This window comes from Oryzias latipes, chromosome 20, assembly GCF_002234675.1.
Source record: "Oryzias latipes chromosome 20, ASM223467v1".
In the NCBI taxonomy this organism is placed as follows: domain Eukaryota; kingdom Metazoa; phylum Chordata; class Actinopteri; order Beloniformes; family Adrianichthyidae; genus Oryzias; species Oryzias latipes.
The window spans coordinates 23,265,738-23,289,339 of NC_019878.2; the positions used below are offsets into that span (position 1 = coordinate 23,265,738).

The following is a 23,602-nucleotide window of genomic DNA, read 5'->3' on the forward strand; positions in this document are numbered from 1 at the left end:
TTTAGGATTTTAAAAAGTATATAAAGGTAAATATAAAACTAATTTACCGCAATGGATGAAAATTCACAAGTATTTTTTTTTGTCTTAGTAAAAGCAGAAGAATTAATCTTTTTTTCAATGAACAGAAAAGCCTAAAAAAATAACAAAAATGAAATAAAACTGTGTCTGATTTTTCCATTTTGACCCCTTTCATGCTACAATGCTGGAGTGGCTTTCATTGTCAAATACGTGCTTTAGAGGATCTAATCATCCATTTTGACTTACTTTTGAAGCATGAACTACCAGTTTTGACCTACTGCTTTGCCTTTGTGCTGCTGACTTCCCATTTTGAGAGAGTGACTGGCTTTTAGCATCTAACACGTTTTGCAGTTTGCACTAATTGTTTTGAGAAACGCCGTAGCCGTGATGCAAACTTTAGTACCGTTTGTGAGAGGAAATGCACCAAAGCGACTGAGAAAAACTGTAGGTGAGGAAACCAAAACTTTGACTTTCTTCTCTTTTTCTTTCCAAACTTTTTCACGATTTCTTCCAAGTACAGATAATAAGTTATGACTCCCTCGACAGGACGGGCGACTCAGCAGCAGCGGTCCTCCGCCTGATGCTTGACGAAGTGAAGTGTTTGTGACCTGACAGAGGTCTGGAGGCACGGCCGGCAGCGACTAAATGAAGCAGCAGCGGACACGGTGATGCTCTCCACCGCGGACAGGACTCTGCAAGCATTAGGGAGCTATTTCTGACAGTCGAGACCTCGTGAAGAGGCCGGCCAGGACCCAGAAGAGCAGAGGAATTACCAGCTCACCATCCAGCAGACAAACTCCACTGAAGAGTGTCTGAAGAGGCGCAGAACTAATTAACCAAAATAGACTTTTTTTAGACCCTGCATTGGTCAAAAAATGCTAAAATGTTTCAAAGGTCCAAGATCATCACAGAGAAACAGCTTCTGCTCCTGATCTTCTCCTCTAAAAGTCACCTGTATCGCTTCAAATGGGAGTCCTTTAAACGGCTGAGCTGCTGCGGGGTAGGAAGGGCAAAACAAGGTCACACCCAAACCTATCAGATGTAAACAAACTGTGTTTAACCCTAAAATCACTTTGTGCTTTTTGGGTTTTGAAAGATTCATCAAATTCACCAAACTGTTGCATCATTTCCCTAAACTTCACTCCAGACTTTCCACACTGTGGATCCATTCGGATCCAAATTTCAAAATAAAATACTTAAATGGGCGACAGATGCAACAAAGTTATGGATGGATGGATGGATGGATGGATGGATGGATGGATGGATGGATGGATGGATGGATGGATGTTCAGTACCCATCACACAGACATAAAGGAAAATTGAAAGTAAAGAATTGATAAATAAATACTGTTTCCTAAAACATATAAAAAATATATATTGAAATATAATTATGCATTATACACTCTTATAGCAGCTGAGATAAAATATCTAAATGTGATGAAAAATGACTTTTTCCTGAGAGGCAGGTTAATAATAATCTAGAGTCTCCATCGGTGACTCTCCGATGAAATGATCCTCTGCTGGATTTTAGCTACTAATGCAAATTTTGTATATATTTCTGCTTAATTGTGTTGATAAAAACAAGCTTTAATTATTACACTGATTAGAGCTCGGATCACCTTAACTTATGCTCTCATTTCCAGTCAAACTTCCTGTTTTTTCCATCCCTTCATCAGTCTGTCATGCAGATTTTTCTGATTCATCTCCTTTGTGCATTTTTCCACACTTGACTTCCGGACTGAAGCCACTAGCAGATTAGTTGCGACATTTAAAGATTTGAGAAAGAGAGCCAATCCTGACACAAACTCTCATTTGATCAAAGTGGGACTCTGTTCATGCGCTCCTTGTTGGAGAAGGAAAGATTTTCTCGTACGTCTGAGATTTTTGTTGTCTACTTCACATCGTTTCTCAAAAGTAGATTAAGGATTTTCATAGTTTGAAGGATCAGAGCAACGAGCTGCAGGCTTGTTCCCATCTGATTTGGGGAAACAGGAGTCATGCTTCGGTTGATCCTTATTCTCACTGACATTTCTCCCTTAAACAAACTTTTTTTCACCGAAGCAGCCTCCTCTATAGAACAGGAGGTGCAGGTTGCTTTCTGCAGCTCAGGCTCTCGTACTGCTTCTCCGGCTCTCCTCACACATCGTGACGAAGAGTCTTCCAGCTCTCAAAGCAGTTTGAGGTTTGGGCGAGTCCGTCTTGGGTCACATTTGCTGCCTTGTGGGACATTCAGGGTGAATCTGTAAATCCTGGTGTGCAGCAAACCAGAAAGATGAAACATGTCTTAAATATGAGGAGTGGTTCCACACGGCAGTAAGTTTGGGTGTCACATAAAATGCTTTGTCTTCTGAGGTATTTGGTTTGTTTTAAAGAAGTCTGAAAGCGTACAACGTGCAGCTAACTCTGCCTCAGAGATTGTCTGGATTTCAGCAGTTAGTTTAAATTCAGCTGAATGTGTAAAATGCCTCACCAGGTTGGAGCTTTTCGTTTTGATTTAAGCTGCTGACTGGAGTATTTCTGCCCAAGAATGGCCTTTAAATGGAGCCACGGCAGGCGGCAGGAAGCTGGTTTCCTCTCTGATTTGCAGACAGTCGTCTCTTCAGGACGACTGGGGAGCTACAGCCTCTGCCTGCCATCGGTGATCTGCCCACATGACTGAAACGCCAGGAGACAGGTGCGTGTGCAGGTGATTTTGCATGTTTCCCCGGTGCGTGACGGCGAGCCAGGAATAGCCCTGACAGTACATTCTGATCCCGCCCGCCGCACTGGCAGAGGTGAGGGATGCTGAATGGGAGAGCAGCTCGCCGCCCGCCGTCACTCACGTGTGATCTCAGCCGGGAGCTTCTCCAGCAGATCCCGGAGAACTGGATCTGCTGGAGAAGAGAAGCTCAGCTGAGACACTTAAAGAGTCTGACTTTTCCCAGGTAATTCCAGAGATGTTCCTCTTAAGTCTGCAGTAACTCAGAAAAACTAAATGTTATTTTAGCAAAACTTGAGGTGCATTTTTAGGAGGCAAGTAACTTTAAAAAAAAAGGAGGTCTAGAACTTCCTTTGTTGTTATCTTCAACCACGTTTTGATGCTGCAGCTCCTCCTTTGTGCTGCTCAGCATTACGTTTGCATGATGGAGCTGGAAGTATGCTTTTTGTAGTCCGTTTCTGATTATTTGTAGTTTAACTCGAGTGGCGTTTCATCTTTCGCGTTTTTGCAGAAATGTTGAATCAAACTCTGGCGTCTCCATCTTCTGTTCTCCCGTCTCCTCTCCTGAAAATACTTCAGTCTGAGGATATTCTGGGGTTAAACTCCATCATAACTGATGGATGGAGTGGGTTGTGTAGTGGGGGTCTGTGTGGAAAGAGTCTGAATCTTATTCTTTCATGTCTTTGTTCTACGGGATTTAAGTGATGGACTAAAGAGAAAACTGCCTTTTACAGCTCTGACCTCCTCTTCCTTCCCCTCCTCCTCCTCCTCCTCCTCGCTGTCTGTCTGCAGAGACCAGTTAATGTGTGCTTCCTCATCAGCAGTCACAAGCATCAGACACATTTCCAACACCTACAGCCCCCCTCCAACCCCCACAGTCCCTGCATAATCAGCTGTGGCAGCTGTCAATCACCTCGCACACCCTGACACGCTAATTGCCATGGTGACATGTGTGTGGCCGCCAGCGAAGGCCTTTTTTATGGGAGTGCGTCATGCTGTCAGAGCAGCGAGGTCTGCCTGCAACGCAGCATTAATAACACAACCCCGAAATAGACGCAGCACACACTCAAGACCCACGCCGGCTAACGCGCACACTCACATTGTTGGTTGCCGTCATTCATGCCGACTGATTTTCAATCACTGGATCTGAATTTGGTCACAAGAAATGGATCCCACGCTTCACAGCTGTTGGCGTCTGCAGATGTTTTTTTTTGGCATTAAAAGATAATTTTAAGGTGCTGCATAAAACCACGCAAACCTAAATGTATGAAAATAGGATTAAATGGAATTAAGTGCAGCATCAGACCTTCTTGTCTCAATGTAAATAATTCATTTTGAAGACTTTTGATGGTGAAAAACTGAAAATTCAACTTTATTTAATGATTTTTTTTTTTATAAAGACATGCTTACCAGAATTTTTAAGCCTTTGATCACAAAGCTAATTTAGAAAAAAAGACTAGCTAGTAATCAGAGAATATTTAACTTACTGCTCCCCCTACCTCACCTACTGTAATGAAGTTTGGGGGAATAATTATAATTTTCATTGCATCCATTATAATATACTTTATAGTTATGTGGGAGTACTGGCTCCTCAAGCGGCGTGCACGTGATACGTAAGTGCCCGTAGGATGTCCACACCAACTACACTCTGATTGTCTAATTTCCTCATATCTAACAGTCAGGCTGCAGCAGAGTGCGCACGTATAACGGGCACAGTCCGCAGAATATGGGAGGGTTGAAATAAAAATCCTGACAACAGACCTGCGTCTCATCCATTTCACCTTTACTTACCCCTTATGTGTTGTATAAGTGTTCACTACTCCTTTTGCTATCTTGTGGGGTCCAGATGACCCCACTAGACAGTGCGCTGAACCTTTTCTCTTCAATGATTTGTGATCTTCACTGGTGTCCATGGATTACATGAAATCCTCTTCACCTTTATCTACCTTTGTCATGGTAGGGAGAAGACATCAATGTAAGGGTGGGTTCATCTGGACCCCACAAGATAACACAAGGGTTACACATGCAGGACCACCACGGGGCCCCCAGAGCCAGAGAGCAGGGAGGCACGGGGGGAAAGAGAGTGCTACTCCAGCCCAACCAGGAGAGCAGCCCCCCCGCCGCGCCGGGAGGGCCCAACGCGGGGCCCCGCCCCTGAAGAGCGCCCACAGCTCCAGGAGTTCTGGGCATCCTCCCGCTTAGACCCCAGGTGCGAGCCAGGACCCCCCAAGGGAGACACGGCCCACGCTCCAGGCAGCCACCCACCCAGGCCCACGGTTGGTCCCGGAGAGAGCAAGGCAGGGGCCAGCTGTCCCCGCCCAGAAGGAGGGCACCCAGGAGGAAAGGGGGTCCACAAGGAGTGTTGTAAACATGGCCCGACCAGGCTCGCCCACAGTTGAAAATTTGGCGAGGCCCAGCGCTCAGGGGCAAGGACCAGAACCCACATCACAGGGACACGGACACCCCCCAGCTCAGATGTGATGTGTTTCCCGGCTCTTGGTCTTGCCAGTAAGCTCCCTCTCCCTGCATGGAGAGAGGACCGCCGTTGCAAAGGGCCCAGTACCCCCTACCAGGGATGGAGTAGGGGACAGATGGTCCGAGGTCCCACCTTCCTTGCAAAATGCATGTGTGAGGGTGTGTGTGTGCATGTGTGTGCGTTTGTGTTGGAGTGTATGTTTTGAGGAGTAAAGGGTGTGTGTACTAAGGGGGTGCAGTTAAAATTGGCGGGTTTGGCGCTGAAAGGACATCTGCTGCTTGCTGGCAGCGATGTCCAAGCACCTCCCCCATCACCACCACCAAGGGCCCTACATGTCTAAGGTGCAAATAAAACCGAGAGGGGGGGGGCAATTCCATACGGCAACCATGGGAGGGGGACCACTGCCAAGTAGCTCTTCCCCCCAAGGTGCATCACAGGCTGACCCCCCCATCTACGACCTTAATATTTCCTGCAGCTCACCTTTGTGCTCCACAGAGGTTTGACAGATGAAGAGCTGATGTCAATCAAGGCAAATGTGATTAATATCACTAACTGACACCATCCATAGCAAACAGACAAAAACATCAAGTTTGTCGCCTCACATTTCAAAGTGTCAACATGCTGAAACGTGTTGCGGGTTTGCTGTTGTGCTTGTGGACACGTGGTCCGTGTAGCAGAACCACGTCAGGAACAGTTTCCAGCTGAAATAGTCACATCCGCAGATCATTTTCTTTTCTGTACCGTTTTCTGACATTACTGATTAAAAATGTGTTTGTGGTCTGCAAATCCTACAAAATGTACACATTTCCAGTCCTGCACACGTCATCGCAGTCTTCATGGCAAACAAGACTCCACACGTCGTTCTTCTGAAATCCCACCAACTGGTTGTCTCCAGTTGCTACAGAGGCCAGGCCTCCCCCCACCGGATCAGGAAACCAGAAACTTGTCTGATTCTGCGGCCTAATTAGAGCCTGACGAGGATTCTTCCTGGCTTTGAAATGAGCCCACGCTCTTCCTGTCCAGCACCGCGCCTAATCAGCGGCTGACAGGCCTCTGTAGATGTATGCAACGACCCTCCAGAGTACAACATCAGCCCTAAAGAAAACCTTATCCTCAAGTAATTACAGATCGAACCAAAGAAAACTGAGGAAAGATGGGGGGAAGAGGAGGAGGAGGCCGGTCCTGGTGTGAACGGTTCAGCAGCAGTTTGTAAACTGCCAGCTCAGCAGCGGAGCGGCGTGCCGGCACAGGGGAAATTAGTAGACCAGCTAAGTCTGTTTGTTAGGGGAAAGTTTCCTGTAAATGAAGACCCCAAATCCTCCTGTGATCCGGTTTATAACCACTGAGCCGCTGAAACCAATTCAGAGACATTATCACTGCAAGTTTTGATTGATTAAGTGACTCATAAAGGAAAGGCCTTGTGGGTAAATTCATGCTTTCAGACACACTAACCCAATGAATGAATGCATTACATCTTGGACTTAAAATTACATTTTTTTCTTATTCCTTATGAGCTGAAAAGCTTTTGCTTTAAATCATTAGTAAATGACTCCAACTTCCTGCTCCACTGCTAAAAGAATGTTTGAGAGATGTAAAATATCTGAAGGCACATTGGCTCATGCTTTTTGGTCTTGTCCCTCATTGGCTGGCTTCTGGAACAGAATATTTGACTGGTATTCCAAAGCCTATAGTTGCTTTATTACACCCGATGCAGAGCTTGCCATTTTTGGCTGCATACGTACTAGAGCTATCCCAACTGTAATGCAGCAGCCACTAGAACTCGGGTTGATGACTGCAAAAAGACAAATTTTGCGAGAGTGGAAATCCACGGCTTCTCCATACTTTAAAGTGTGGCTCACTGACATGCTATCTCTCATCCACATGGAAAAAATTCGCCATGTCAGGACTGCCTCAGTTAATGTTCACAATAAACTCTGGACACCATTTCTAAATCACTTACAGAAAGTTCAAATTATTTAGCTCTGTGTTGGGACTGCATTTTTCTTTCTTCCCTTTATGTTCTATTTGGAAGGCCTGTAAATAAAAATTGAATCGAATGTAACTGGCAATTGTTCATTTACTTGTATTTCTACATTCTGTTTTGTAATGGTCTACAGAGCACCTGAACTGTTTGTTTTGCCTGTTTGATTTTGTACACTTGAAAATGAAAATAAAATATTGGAGAGAAAAAAGAATGTTCGAGGAGAAGAAACAAAATTTACAATTTATGTGAGTGATTAGCTCAGGACTTTTGTTTAGAGGACATTAGAATGCCATCTTTTTTTAAATTTATTTTTGTGTGTTTGGAGCAGCAATAATGTCAAAAGCGTTGACCAGAATCTCTGGCTTGTGTACCGCAAAAGGACAAACATCTGTGAGTGTCGGAGACGTTTCGGTGCTGGACAGCAGAGGCTCTGCGCTCAGAGGGACAGCTACTGGCCGGGCCTTTAAACGAGGTCAACCACGGCGAGTTAGCCAGAGCGGAGCAGCTCAGGACCCGGATCTGGGCGCTGTCCAAAGACTAAACACCAGCAGGATAAACGCTGTGGGAGACGGGGAGCTTTCCACTGCCATGGAGCAGGGAGACCCACAACATGGAATCCTGCTCTCAAAATCTCTTTCACAGCTCATGGAAGTGTCAAAGAGAAGTGACGGGCATCTGCGGCGGTTCTCTCATGCTTGCATAGTAAATTGTGCAGCCGTGCCACTGCAAACACATCCAACATGTTCAAAACACAAATGAGAAAAAGGCACTTTGGGTGCACGGAGGGTTTCTGGGTACTCTGCAGCGGCATGGGGGGAAAAAAACGCCGTCCTGCTGAGGGTGAGTCATCCCATCAGCAGCTTTGAAAATAAAAAAACAAGCTTTTCAAAAGCAGAAAGGATTTTTATTTTGCTCATTAAAATGAAATCCTAATGAAAAATGTCACTTTTTTAAAGATCAAAATATCTCAGGTTATTGTTAAAATAATAAGTTTTTCTATAAACTACAACCATATTTGTTGTTGACTAATTTGTTCCAAGACATCATTTAAAATGCAGGAAAATTTAAGAAAAATAGCAACAAAAAAACAGTTGACAAAATCTATAATTTTGTTTAAGCTCACTTCTTTCTTTTTGCAGTTAGTTCAACCATCTGTAGGAAAAACACACATGTTTCTCATCATTATGTAGAGTTTTTCAGTCGTTTGGCTCATCCTGATCAAGAGTACAGGACTCATTTTTGATCTAAAAAGTTGTTAGAGGTTAGTTTTTGTTGTGTTTTTAGAAAAACAGCACCTCTACAGTATTAATTTGATAATGATCCCCCTCAGAGGTGCCACTTTAGCCGGTTTTGAAAGCCCGCTGCTGTTTTTTCAGTGTGTAAAACTGGAGGCGCCACCGCTGCGCTGCAACTGTGTTTAGCCTTCAGGCGCTCCTTCAAATCAAACACGCTGCGTCCCTGCTGGCAGATAAACACTGCTACAATGTGCCTTCGCTTCTGAGCTTTTATTATTCACAAAATCAGATAAAGCAGCAACACATGAACAGCAGTTAATCGACAGTCCTGGTTTTCTTTAAAGACCCACTCCTATCATCTTTTGATCGAAAACACTCCAAAGTTAAAAATAACCCAAGTCGGGTTGTTTTTGACCCAACACCGTGGTTCAAATGAAACCGCTGTGACCCAGAAAATGTTTTTTTTAAACGCAATCATTCGTCTCCTTCTGATTCACGAACACAGAAATACTCAGAAGCTAATCTTAATATTCTTCAACTCCATCATCAGAAACTTCCCACATGAACATGTTAAAAACACCAAAACCTGTTATCATTGGAGCAGGTTTTTAATCAAATGACCCAAACTTTGACTCTATATCGTACACATCAACTCTATTTTTCTTTTGTTTTACACCACAAACTAAAATAAACCATTTTAGTGCAAAATAACCCCCCAATACTGATGATTACCCTTTAACACCAGAGCTTTGTCTCCAGTGTTGACCTTCATCATGCCATCATACCGTAACATTTCAACTGTTGACGCAATTAATAAAATTTCAATGGATTCTGAAGCAGAATAAAGTAGCTTTTTATGCTCAACACTTTAAAGCAGGGAAGTGTTCCCACATTCAAAGGACACGTTATGTCAGAAATGTCTTGCATTTTGGCACAAAGCCGATATAAAAGAGCCGCTTTTCCCTGCGTCAGAATCCGCTGATTCACTTTGATGGTCTAAGATTTACGGTATGTCAGAGTATTCAGATGCCACCAGTGAACTAAAACCAAACTTATATCCTAATTTTTAAATCAAAAGTCACAAAAACTTCACAAAATTGCTCCCCTAGTTATTTTGATTTACTAAAACAGAACTAGGAATGGTTTAAGAAAGTTTTTTGGGAGGAATTTCCCTAAAAAGAATTATATTTATGGTATGTCAGTTGCAAATGTCACAGTTTCCTTTAATAAACAGAAGAAATTTTCTTTTTCCTTTTCTGATTTTAAAATGAACAACATTGCCAAAACAAAAACACAGATTTTTATAAAATACAAAAATGAACTTTTAAAAAGTAAAAACGGCCCAAACATCCATTTAAAATGTATTATAAAGTGCTTCTATTAGTAACTGTGATGTTTCTGTATTAGAAACAGTTAATATGAGTGATCAAAATCATCTTTTTCCTGCAGCATCAGGTAAAACTCTTAGGAGCTCGGGCTTTTAAAGAAGCTCTTCAGAGCTGGAACTTCAAAGCTGCAGCAAGATCATGGGTAACTAAGTCCTAATCCTCTAGAAAAGCGTCTGAGGAGATTTTCCTGCAGTCCTTGCAGGTTTACAATGGGAATGCTTTTAGAGCTCTCTTTGGGAGCAGATGGATAGGAGCTGCCGGAAGCAGGAAAATGCATAAACAAAAACAAGCCGAGATCGTCTGTACTTAAAAAGGGTTATCTTTGTGTTTGCGTCTTCACTCGCCTTTAGTTTAACTGAATGCACTACCCGGTTACGTCATAGCGCCATGATTCTTCTTCGGGTTGTTTCCATCTTTTGGAAGCGTCTTTGGTGTCCAAAAAAGACCCCGAGGGCAAAGTCATTGGAGTCTTCAAAGTGATTGCATATCAAATCTAGGCACAGACATAATCTACAGACGCAGTTAGTGGGACGGCCGCTAAGTAGCGGCTGCACTGCCAGGGGCATCACGCCTGTTCAAGCCACGAGAGAGCAATCTGTTCTTCCTCTGAGTTATGACCAACTGTCCTTTACCTTACGTTATCTCATCTACAAACAAAACCTGTTTCATAACAGAATCACTTAACGAGGTTACAGTTGGGAAAATTATTGCTTTGACAGAATATTTAGGGTCTTTAATGCAGGTCAGTTTTGAAGCTTTGCAATCCAATAGTTTAGCTTTCATCTATTATCTAAACCTTTTAGTTTGGGGTCACGGCCATGGGGGTGCTGGAGCCTACCCAGCAACAAATTTAATTAAGTTCATTGTGTCTACAAGTTTAAACTGTGTTCTTAAATTAACATGTAAGGAATGTTTGACAAAAAGGCAAGGCAAGTTTATTTGTATAGCACAATTTGTACACAAAGTAATTCAAGGTGCTTCACAAAACAGAAAAATGCATTAAAATCACAATACATAATAGAAATAATCAACGTAAAATTTACTTTAAAAGAAAAGAAAAAATTTGAAAATTGATTTAAAAATAAAGGAAGGAAAGGAAAGAAAAGTGCAGATAGGACCTTTCAGTCATATACACAGCTAAACAGAAATGTTTTAAGTCTAGATTTGAACATGAACACAGAAGAGGCCTGTCTTACGCCTTCAGGGAGGCTGTTCCAGATTTTAGCTGCAGAATATTGAAACGCTGATTCCCCTTGTTTAGTTCTGACTCTGGGAATCAACAGGAGGCCGGTCCCTGAGGTCCTCAGAGTACGAGATGGTTCATATGGCACTAACATGTCAGAGATGTACTTTGGTGCGTGGCCATGGAGAGACTTGTACACAAGCAGAGCTGCTTTGAAGTCTATTCTTTGAGGTACAGGGAGCCAGTGCAAAGACCTGAGCACAGGACTAATGTGATCATACTTCCTGGTTCTGGTCAGGACTCGAGCAGCAGCATTCTGGATGTACTGAAGCTGTTTTACAGCTCGTTTGGAGAGGCCGGTGAGCAGGCCGTTACAGTAGTCTAACCTACTGGAGACAAATGCATGAATAAGTATCTCCAGGTCTGGCTTTGACACTATGTTTTTGATTTTGGCGATGTTTTTCAGATGGTAAAATGCCGCTGATGTTACTGACTTGATATGGCTGTTAAAGTTCAGGTCAGAGTTCATGATTACCCCTAGATTTCTGACTTGATTTGAGGGTTTAAGAGACAGAGAATGAAAGTAGCTGCTGATACTTTCTCTTTGTTTCTGTGGACCAAAAATAATAACTTCGGTCTTGTTTGAGTTTAGCTGGAGAAAGTTGTTCTGCATCCACGGACTGATCTGTTGGAGGCAGTGGCTGAGTGAATCCACCGGCCCATATTCACCTGTTGTCAGTGACACATAGATCTGAGTATCATCTGCATAGTTGTGATAAGATATGTTATTACTGCGTATTAGCTGCCCTAGTGGCTGCATGTAGAGGTTGAACAGAAGGGGTACCAGGATCGATCCCTGGGGCACACCACAAGTCAAGGCCATGTAGTCTGAGACACAACTCCCAATTTCAACAAAGTATTTCCTGTCTTCTAGATAAGACTTGAGCCAACTTAGGGCAAATCCAGAGATGCCAACCCAGTCTTGGAGTCTGTGCAAAAGGATCCCATGATCAACAGTATCAAAGGCAGCGCTCAGGTCTAGCAGGATTAAGACAGAGACTTTGCCATCATCAGTGTTCAGGCGGATGTCGTTGGTTACCTTAATAAGAGCAGTTTCTGTGCTATGATGGGGTCTAAAACCTGACTGGAAAACATCAAATGAATTGTTTAATAAGAGAAAATCAGTGAGCTGTTGGTAGACAACTTTTTCAAGGACTTTTCCTAAAAGTGGCAGATTAGAGATAGGTCTGTAATTATTCAGTACAGTGGGATCAAGACCGCTTTTCTTCATGAGAGGTTTAATGACTGCAGTTTTTAAGGCCTCGGGAAATATTCCAGATTGAAGAGACATGTTAACTATTTGAGTAATTGGTGGCAACAAACTGTTCAGGACAGACTTTAAAAATGTAGTGGGTAACACATCAAGGCAGCATGCAGACGAGCTCAGACGGGTGATGGTCTCTTGGACAGTTTGGTCAGTGACAGGTACAAAGTGAGTCAGCTTAGAGTGAGTAGGTGGCCGTTGGATAGTTATATGTGTTGTGGAGTTGATGGCTTTTTTAATGGCCTGAACCTTGTCATTAAAAAATACAGCAAACTCATTACATTTAGGTGTGCAAACCAGTTCTATTGGTAGCTGGGTTGGAGGGTTAGTTAATCTGTTTACTGTTCTGAACAGGACACGAGAGTTGCTGCTGCAACTTCCAATGATTTCAGAGAAGTACCTTTCCCTTGTTCTATATAAGATCTAGTTGTAAGCGTACAACTCCCCCTTATACATTTCATAATGAACCTGGAGTTTTGACTTGCGCCACTTTCGCTCAGCTCTGCGGCACTGTTGTTTCTGTGCCCTGACTAGATCATCGTTCCTCCAGGGAGCTTTCTGTCTATGTTTTCTCAATTTAACCTTCATAGGGGCAATGGCATCCAGAACATTCAAGATGCTAGAAGTAACAGAATTCAGCATTTCATCAACATTGGCACCAGAGGCGTTTTCAGGGTTTATCATTTCTACAAACTGTGCTGTAGTGCTCTCATTTATTTGTCTCCTTTGGACAACTGCAGGGGCAGGCGGTGGTTTGGGAGCAACAGACAGGTCAAAGAATAAACAGAAATGATCAGAGAGGGCGACATCAACCACACTGACATTGTAAATATTAACCCCCTTTGTGATGAGCAGGTCCAGAGTGTGCCCTCTGCTGTGGATGGGGCAACTCACATGCTGAATTAGATCAAAGGTTTCAAGGACAGCATTGAGCTCTTTTGCATTTCTGTCATTGACATTATCAACATGAACATTAAAATCACCTGTAATGACTAGACCAGTGTTTTTCAACCAGTGTGCCGCGGCACACTAGTGTGCCGTTGGAGATGGTCAAGTGTGCCGTGGAAAATTGCCCTCATTAACTGATCTAAAAACATTAACCATCTCCAGGAAATCAGCTCTTTGTTCATCCAAACAGGTCCTGATAAAACACTGAGTAGTTAGGAATATAAACGATCATAAAATATTTTTTCGTTGTGTTTATTTGATTCTATTAAAGACATTTTGATAAGAATGACGGTAACGCGAAATAGCTGCAGCTATAACTGTGTAAGGAAAAGTCCCGCAGCTTTTACTGTCTCCACGACTCCACCAATCATTCTTGAAGGCTTAATCACATGTCATCAGTCTGACCAATCAGAAGTGGTTAAAGTCTCCACTTCCTTGTTCCAATTTAGCTCATAACTCAGTCAGTTCCGACAAAAACACCAGCTAAAGCTCGTCTTTAGCGGTGTAACTTTCCACAGAATCCGGTATCAGACCGTGGAACAAGTGAACAAAACCATGAAGCCCAGAGACGCGAGTCTTTCTGCCGTTTTCTCGCAGTTTTCACACTACATCTCCCATGATGCATTGGCTTAAAGGGACAGCGTCTTGAAAACACAACGAACATACAGTTTGTATGTAACTTAACTTTTATTACATCTTTTAGAAAAACATCTGCAAATTCCTGCTTTTTCTGCCACAATTATCACAAAAATGCACGTCAGATTGCCGGGGGGGGCTGTAGATCAAAACAGACTATGAGTTTCTGCTTTTTTTTTTTTTTTTGGGATGCTGGTGTGCCGCGGGATTTTTGTCAAGGTTAAAGTGTGCCGTGGCTCAAAAAAGGTTGAAAAACACTGGACTAGACCATCAAAGTCTGTGCACACAACTGAGAGCATTTCAGTGAAATCATCAATGAAACTTTGGCTGTGCTGAGGAGGTTTGTACATGACTTTGCAGAGTAAGGGAGTTTGTTTTAACAAACCGTGCCTGAGAAAAAATAATTTGAGAACACAGTCTACCCAGCAACTGATGGGCAAAAGTGACGACCAGCAACGCACAGTCATCAGTAGGGACTAGTGCTGAAAAATCGCTTGCGGTACTATGGGCCATACATGTTTATACAAATTGTTTATGCTGCGTACATTTTATGCCTTTACGTGATTCAACTTCAAGGAAGCAAACTGATGAAAACAACGGCCGTGTCATGACTATTGAAGGAGACTGGTTCGAGGCCCGGTCAGACACTGAACCATTTTAAACTTGTCGTTCCAGCACCAAATGAAATCCAAACAGTACCCACCCCTTGTCCTCACAGCTTCTACCTGGTGAAATTTCTAAATGCGTCTGCTGTCCAGCGAAGACAAACTAAATTCATGAAATTCGTCAGGGTGCACAAGAATTGCATAACAGATTTTATAGAATGGTAGTAATCATTCCCAAATAATGGTTATACCAGGCAGCGGTGGATGCAGTTTATTTTTACCAGACTAAATTAAGGTGTGGTTTGAAGATGTAGTAAGGCGACATTTCTGGAAGAAAAAACATTTGCTAAAAAGTCGTTTTATGAACAAGGAATCATCCAGGAGTCTGCTAAAAAAATGCTGGTTTCATTTCTGTTTGCAACAAACGGTATCACCATAAAACATTGCCATTAAAACACAGTGTGTGCTGGTTTGAATTCTGTTCTCTGTTTATCTAATAATGAATGTTAACATTAACGTATGGATTATGAGTCATACTAAAAAGACCCCTGCCCCCTCCAATCTGTTAATGGCAAATACAGCAGGTCAAACCTCCAAACAGTAAACCTACATAAAAATAACCAACACAAAGACTTTTAGTAAGGTTTTAAAGTGGACAGAGTCAAAACTGCTCCTAGTTTGCAGCAGTGGGTGAGTTTGGGCCAATCCAGAGTCAATATACAATCAACCTTTACAGTTAGGAAATCTTCCAGCCAAGAACATTTTTTATTTATTTCTAGGAAACGGAAAGTTCCTTCACCATCATTTCAAAGTCATATATGTTAATAGAAAGCGTGGCCGTTAGAGGCTTTAATATGGCCCCTAATTTAGTGCTGCATTATTAATTGGCACAACCGAATTAACTTGAAAGGTGGCTTTAAATCTGCTGGTGTGAAGCGGCGCTCCGTTTATATGTATCTAAGCCCCCTTATTGACTCTGAAGCATAATTACAGTTCTGGTGAGATCTTTGTACATAATTAGCAATTAGCCTATTTATAGTTTTTGAACGCAGCATAGTGGGGAACGGGCTTAACGAAGAGGCCTCAGTCCCAATCTCCCAACCCAAATTTCCAAAATGAGGACAGCAGGTTGAAAGGGCCGCAGCCTGGAGTGGCAACGTTTCACGAGGCTCCCCCGACGGCATCCCTGCCCGACAACACAAACATGTTTTCCACCAGCGGGGGGAGATCCCAGGACGCTGAAACAACAGCTTTTCTTGTAGAACGCAGGCGAATCATTTTGGCTGAATAGCTGGGAAGCTGTCAGAGGGACCAGCTCTCACTGCAAATGAGCAGAGATGGGCTTCAAGAAAAAGAAAAAGATCCCTTTGGAGGCAGGTGTGATATCTACGGCAGAAAACTCGAACCTTTAGGCCTGAGACCGCTGCTACTTTTGGTCGTATACACATTTTAAAGATACGATATACAATGTATAATAATATATCTGCATCATAAGAGGTTGAGCTAGCCTGTGAGAAATAGCAGCTGGTCAAAAAAAGATTAGCAATTCCAAACATTAAATTTAGTCGACTTTAACACATTTTTTTTCCATTTAGACGTTTGAAATGAATGTTTACAGGGAAATGTAGGAGATGTAGCACATCTGCCAGGTTATTTTTAATAATTTCATTTGACAAAAAGTTAAAAATAGTAAAAAACCTGCATTACAGAAGGTACTATCAAGCCAAATGTCCAGGAAAACTTTGTTGACTTTCTGTTGTTATCCACTTTCAAATGAGTAGTTTTTAGCAAATATCTGATCAGAAACCAGTGAATTTATTTTGATAATTTAATGATATACTTTTAATATTGCTCCTGCTCAGCTCTTTTTGTATCATAAATGAAGAAACAGTTTCCTAAATCTCTGAAAATCCGTAAATGAAATGCAGCATAAAAGCTAATTGAATGCAAAATTCATTTTGTGTTAATGTGGTATTTTAGTAAGAGGATTAATTACAGTGAACCAGAACAGAAAGCAGTTATACGGCACAGATTAGGTTTTTTAAACCGTCGCACACTTTGACCAAAGCCGTGGAATGAGTGACCTGCAGAACTGTAATCGAGTAAATCCTTTGGTAATCTGACAAAAAGAAAAAAAAACACAGAATTGGACGCAGCGGAGATACTCCTGAATAAATTAGGCAGAGCGGAGCTGACGACTGCTCTCCACAAAGACCCTGAAAGTGCAGCTTGTGAAAAATGTGGAGTGTTGAATTCTGGTATTTTTGATGTACATTTCTATCAATAAGCATCAAGACGTGGTTAAAATGAACAAACGCAGACACACTAACCCATTACACTCCCAGCTCGAAACAGAGCTGCTAAAATATCCTAAACCAGTCATCTGACTTCAAATATATTTATTTATTTATAGATTATCCATTCAGCAACTAAAACAATTGTCATCTTTACCTCTAAGGATAAATCAACACTGAGGTTGATTTAAAGTGCAGGAATGCTGGATTTTCAAGAAGATCCAGCGGCGATGGAAGAGCATCCATGTGGATTCCAACAAATGAACACGACAAAAGTGGATGTGACACGAATGGAGGGGGGCAGGGGGGCCGCAGCGGCCGCTCAACAAAGACGTCATGGTTAATGCAACAGCAGAGCGCACGTGATGATGGCGGAGACGACCTGCAGGTCAAAAGGTCACAGCAGGAGAACATCCCAGTTTTCTGGGTCAATCGTGACGGGATTTGAGATTCACACAGATTTTGGTCTCAGACCAAACAGGAGGGAAGCTCAGAGGGATGAATGCTAAAGATAATACTATTAATGGACCTTTATGGATTTACAAATACAAATAAAAACTGCCTTTTTACCGTCATTTATTTAAAAATAGAAGTGTACATTTGTAGTTCTTGAAAACATAAAATACTGAACAGAATGTGTATGTAGATAAGACCTGGAATATTTGACTAGCTCTTCTGAAAAATTAGATAATAGACTCCGACATCCATCATCATCATCATTATGTACAGGATCAACGTTGCCCCGGAAAATTTCCACAAACCAGAACCATGTTTTCCAGAACATGCTTAAGAAAGTGCAACTGGTGAACGTCCATGTCAGCCACCATAAACACTCTTCCATAGGCAGAAGATCCCCTCTGGATCTCTGCAGATCCCCTCTGGACCTCTACAGATCGTTTTCTAAACTTCAGCAGATCCTCTCTAAACTTCAGCAGATCCTCTCTAATCTTCAGGAGATCCTATCTAGACCTCTGCAGATCCTCTCTGGACCTCTGCTGATCGTTTTCTAAACTTCAGCAGATCCTCTCTAAACTTCAGCAGATCCTCTCTAATCTTCAGGAGATCCTATCTAGACCTCTGCAGATCCTCTTTTGACCTCTGCAGATCCTCTCTGGTTTTCTGCAGATCCTCTCTGGACCTCTGCTGATCTTCTCTAAACTTCAGCAGATCCTCTCTAATCTTCAGAAGATCCTCTCTAAACTTCAGCAGATCCTCTCTGGGTTTCTACAGATCCTCTCTGGACATCTTAATCAAGGGAATTCCACCTTCTGCTTCAGGTAATTAACTGCAGTTCCTGCAGCATCTTGTACACTGTTCATTGTTTTATCTGGTTTTTGACAGGAGCTTTAGTTTTTTAAAGACACGCTCTTGTAAATTAATAGAGATCTTTAACTGGTTTACAGAAAAACGTATTTGGAGTAAACATCTGTTTCTGTGGAGACATTTGAGTAGATTATTTTATCTTCATATATTTAATTTAATATTTGAAGAATTTTACACGAAATAGAGAATATTTAGTTTGTTCCGTTTTTCGTTTTTTTACTCTTAACATTTTTGTGCAAAGTAATTTAAGTAAAAACAACAACAAAAAAGAGATCTAATAAGATTAGTATTTTCTTCAGTTCCATGTTTCTTTTATTTGTGTTCAACATGCTCTTAAAATCAGAACCAGAAATATGGAATATACAGTTCTGATCCAGATTCCAGCTCAGACGAGGAAAACAAAGACATTCATGGACCTGTCTATCTGCAAGTTGAGCTTAATTTTTTTAATGCCCTCCATCATCAGCAAAATGCCACAACAACATCTCGGTCAAATCACTGCGTTTACAATATTCAGTTGATTATGAAAGTTTGGTTTGGATCATTCCTGTAATTAGTCGGAGTGCTTTTCCATGCCTATCGTGACAATAAATGATAGAATTGATCAGACAGAAACTTCCTTCAAAAGTGTTTGTATTGAAGCTGGTTTGAAATTGAACATGATGAAAACTTAAACCACAATGAATTTGGCTTTTGAAAGAGTTTGATTTCAGCTTCAGCCTCACCTGGAGCTCGCTGAAGTCTTTCCTGCTGCTGAATTAACTCCAGCATCCTCCTGTTTTTCTGACAGTTTTTAAAGCAGAGAAAAGATGGGGGGGGGGATATGCACTTGCAGGAACAGTGGAGATTCAACCACTCCTGCTTAGAAATGAGCAACACAGTCCTAGTACAGAGTCTCTGGGAGAGCTTTACAAAATAAAACATAACTGTTTAGCAGAGAAGAGGAAAAAGTCTAGCTTTATTTTTGGAGGGCCAATACTATTTTCCAAAAGGACATTATAAATGACAATATACCCTCTAAAAAAGCCTTAATGAGCTTTGACACTGGTTTGAGTCACTTCCATGTGAGCTGCTGTTGTTCATCCAGCAGGTGTGATGGTAATGAGCACTTCTGCATAATGAGGCTGCCTGGTGAAAAACAGAATAAATCCTGCGTCACGCCATGACCACATAATCCAGCCACAGTCCTGCGCCGACAGCTCGCCCATCATTATTTTTGCAAGCCCAGCTGAAATCCATACCATTTGCAATGACTCACACACACACATGCTCAACAGCACTATGTCAAACGCCGCTGGCATTGACTGTCCAGCGAGAGGTGGAAGTACTCAGACAAAGAGAGTCGTTAATTATTAAAAGAGGCTCAGTGCAATCCATTACAACACATGCATTATGAAGCAGCTTGATCTTCATCCACATCCTCAAAATCCATCGCTCCTAAGGAAGCTAAGTCAGCAGGGGGAGGCGCGGGGGCTCCTCGGCCAGGAGCAACTTGAGAAATGAAAGATTGCGTTGAACAGGACATTATTAGCAGAGGAGTGCCATGTTCACCTCGCTGCCTGGACGCTTCTGCAGGAATGTTTTCGTGTTTTCGTGCTTGTCACTGCTCATGTTTGTCACCATTGTGTCCTCCTCTGGCCTTAATGAGAGGAGGCAGACAGATGCACACACTGGATGGATGCAGTTTCACCAGAGATGCTTGCTGTTTGTCACAGGGAGAACTTATGGAACCGCGTCAAAGGAAAAAGGGTTTCATCTCAGTGTTAAGTGGTCCAAGCTATGGAATAAAACAAAAGTTTACATTGAAGTAAAAAAAATAGGAAAATGTATTTATTTAAAAGGGCATCTATTTAATTTACCTACAATTTTACAAAAAATTCTCCATGACCAAAAGTTAACAAGCCAAAAAAGAGCAGCATAGACAGGTAAGTGACCAAACCTGAAGAGAATTTCAACTCCATGCAGCAAACAGACAACAGTTCTGACAACTTTTGAGTTGGAGAAGAGTTGTTACTGTACTTTTGCCCGGAGGATGTGAGTCTAAAGCTGCAAGTTAGAAAATAGGAATCCCAAGTTGAGCTGCACAGAAAAAAAGGTGATTAACCTGCTGCTTGGAGCTAAAGAACTGTTTAAAACAATCATGTTAAACATTTGAGTAAAACTTTAACTAAGAACAGAGCTTATTTCAAGTAACTAATATTTTTATTTAACTTCCCTTTTTCTGTAAAGTCCTAATTGAATTAATCAACAACACAGATTTATTAGGAAACAGTTGTATTCATTTCAGCATTTTATAACAGGATCGGTTGTTCATGTAGTGTTTCTGTTTCCATTTCTATCTAAAATAATACAATTAGATCATGTGTCATCTAAAAACCATGAACACTTAGTTTCTTAAAAAACACATGCATCCAACATGGTACATTCACACGTTTGGTGCACATGGTACATTCACACACATGGTACAACATGAGCATATTACATTCACACACATGGTACATTCACACACATGGTACATTCACACACATGGTACAATCATGAGCATATTACATTCACACGCATGGTACATTCACAAACGTGGGGCATTCACACACATTGTACATTCACACGCTTGGTGCACATGGTGCATTCACACACATGGTACATTCACACACATGGTACAATCATGAGCAAATTACATTCACACGCATGGTACATTCACACACATGGTACATTCACACGCATGGTACATTCACACACATGGTACATTCACACGCATGGTACATTCACACACATGGTACATTCACATACACGTACATTCACACGCATGGTACATTCACACACATGGTACATTCACACACACGGTACATTCATACGCATGGTACATTCACCGGCATGGTATATTCACACGCATGGTACATTCACACGCATGGTACATTCACATACACGGTACATTCACACACATGGTACATTCACACACATGGTACATTCACACACACGGTACATTCATACGCATGGTACATTCACCGGCATGGTATATTCACACGCATGGTACATTCACACGCATGGTACATTCACATACACGGTACATTCACACACATGGTACATTCACACACATGGTACATTCACACACACGGTACATTCATACGCATGGTACATTCACCGGCATGGTATATTCACACGCATGGTACATTCACATACATGGTACATTCACCGGCATGGTACATTCACGCGCATGGTACAATCATGAGCATATTACATTCACACACATGGTACATTCACATAAATGGTGAATTCACATGCATAGCACATGTGACACCTCCCCCAGGGGGAATAGAAGTTAACAGTTCACCAGGAGGGTTACAGCCTTTTTCTAGGGCCGTGGTAGGGGCCATTTTTATTTCTATTATTCCACAGTTTCCTTTCTAAATTAACCCAAAATCCAGAGAGTCTTTGCAACCCCCTATAAAACACCTCTATGGTTGCCTGTCAATCAAAAGGTGCTCTTCCTCTCAGTTTTAACCATACAAATAAATGTAAAATATACATAGGGATTCGCCCCAGGACAACACCAGTCCCACAAACGTCACCACAGAGGTAGCAATAAATATTTGTAGATTTCTGTAGGAACAGGCAGATTTATGCTGAGGTAAGAATATCCATAAGCTATCTCTGATGATTATCAATCACTTACTTCCCTCTCAACCCGAGACAGAACATGACATGAACACCATCCTCCATGGAAACATTGCTTCATCCAACTTTGCCTAAATATAAACTTTGATTAATTTGTCCATAACTCCAGCATTCCTTAGTCATTTTACCCACAGACAGGCAGCTGCCACTGCTTTCTCCAACATAACAGACATGTTCTATCTTCACTCCTTCTTTTCAGTGTTCCAGCCTTTCATTTACCGGTTCCTGACCAAGCAAACGGACCCTTCAGAACCAAACCGATTCTGTTTTTTGGTTTCCCTGCCTGCTGCCTAATGAGTGCAAAAATGATTGTCCCATCTGTCAGCCCTGCTTTCATGCAACATGATGCATTCAGTGTCAACAGACAAACACTTCATATTTCACAAAGACTCAGCCTTGATAGAGGTAACAGCTGAACGATCTGCCGCATTTCTCCATAAATCTTTAGACAGACCTAAACATCACTCCCTTCTGCAGCTTTAACACCCCTTTACATTGATCTATACAGAAAAAATAGTGTTTTTTATAACAAAAACCAAATCTGCTGCATTCACATTGATCTGCTCTGTGATCATGTTGAAGCACGTCTTATATGATGTTTCTAAAGTGTTCAAACAGCTGTTTATGGCTTGTAAGTGTGACATCGAGTCAGACCCACGTCCATTTTGTCAAAAGACATCCATTACGGCCTCACAAAGTTGTTGGCAAGCGGACGTACATCCCAGCTCACAAATCAGTCCGTGTCTGCGATCCGCACGTCCAGCGCACTCACCTCCATGGTGGTCAGGTTGCATCGATGGGTTCCTGCAAACCAGCCGTCAGCAGAGCACTGGTCTATGTCAACATCCTGCAGATTGACGTCCACTCGCACAACACCCCTGCCAGACAAGAGCACATCAGGAAGTCAGGACCAATGGGAGCGGCGGGGCCGAATACAGGGATAGTTTCGGGAAAGTCATCAAGTGTTGTAGACCCAAAACACAGATAAGAGCTTTTTTGAAACAAAAGAAAACTGAAACCCCCTGACCCTTTAAGCCAACTTTAAAACTCATTGATTTGCTTCAGTTCCTGTCTATCGGCAATTATTTTTATCGACACCTGATTATTAAAATCTATTGTTAGTCTACTTCAGACTAGAACATCAGGGAAAAGGGTCACTCTAGTAAAAGGAGGACAAACCTGCACTATCCTGAGGTGTAGGAGGAGCTAAAGTAACAAAAGTTTTTTAAACTTTTGGAGAATTTTACTTTGCATTAAATGAGAGCTTTTGTGATACGTGTTTTCAAACACAGATTTGTGAACTGAGCTCGTTTTAGAAAGAGCAGTTATGTAACCAAAGACATCATGAAGTATGATTATACATCCAGGAGGATGTGAAAGTAACTAACTGCTGCTGCTGCATGTGAGCCAACCAATCTGGCTGCAGCAATTCTGCCAGATTCCCTCAAATCTCCAACAAATCCAACTCAGTTACTGGAATGTTTCTGAAGCCTTTTTGATGTTGAAATTATTGTTTATACAGAGGTTTTTTTGCCTATATTTCTATATTACATGTAATATTTATAATGTGAGTGAATAAAGGCTCTAAAAGCAAACGTTTAAACCATTTTTTTAATGGAGGGAACAGATTCATATATTCATAATTTGTGCATCATTCATTTGTTTTTGGGATGCTATTCATTTAAATGATGAATTTATTTTTAATAAATGAAATCCTGAATTTCACAGCCCTAAACCTGCACTTTTTTTCTATTTTTGTTTTAATTTATATAACCGTATAACTCAGATTTTATCAGGATAACCCCCCTTTTTTTC

General features: G+C 41.8%; 1 protein-coding gene across 2 annotated transcripts in view; it reads right to left on the reverse strand.

The window, feature by feature from the left end:
• gpr158 (G protein-coupled receptor 158) overlaps positions 1-23,602 on the reverse strand; it is an 80,737-nt gene that overhangs the window by 46,081 nt on the left and 11,054 nt on the right. For both annotated transcript variants that reach the window (XM_023949969.1, XM_023949968.1), the window contains exon 2: positions 22,560-22,665. In XM_023949969.1, the coding sequence (XP_023805737.1) occupies positions 22,560-22,665 (106 nt within the window). The remainder of the gene's footprint in view (positions 1-22,559; positions 22,666-23,602) is intronic.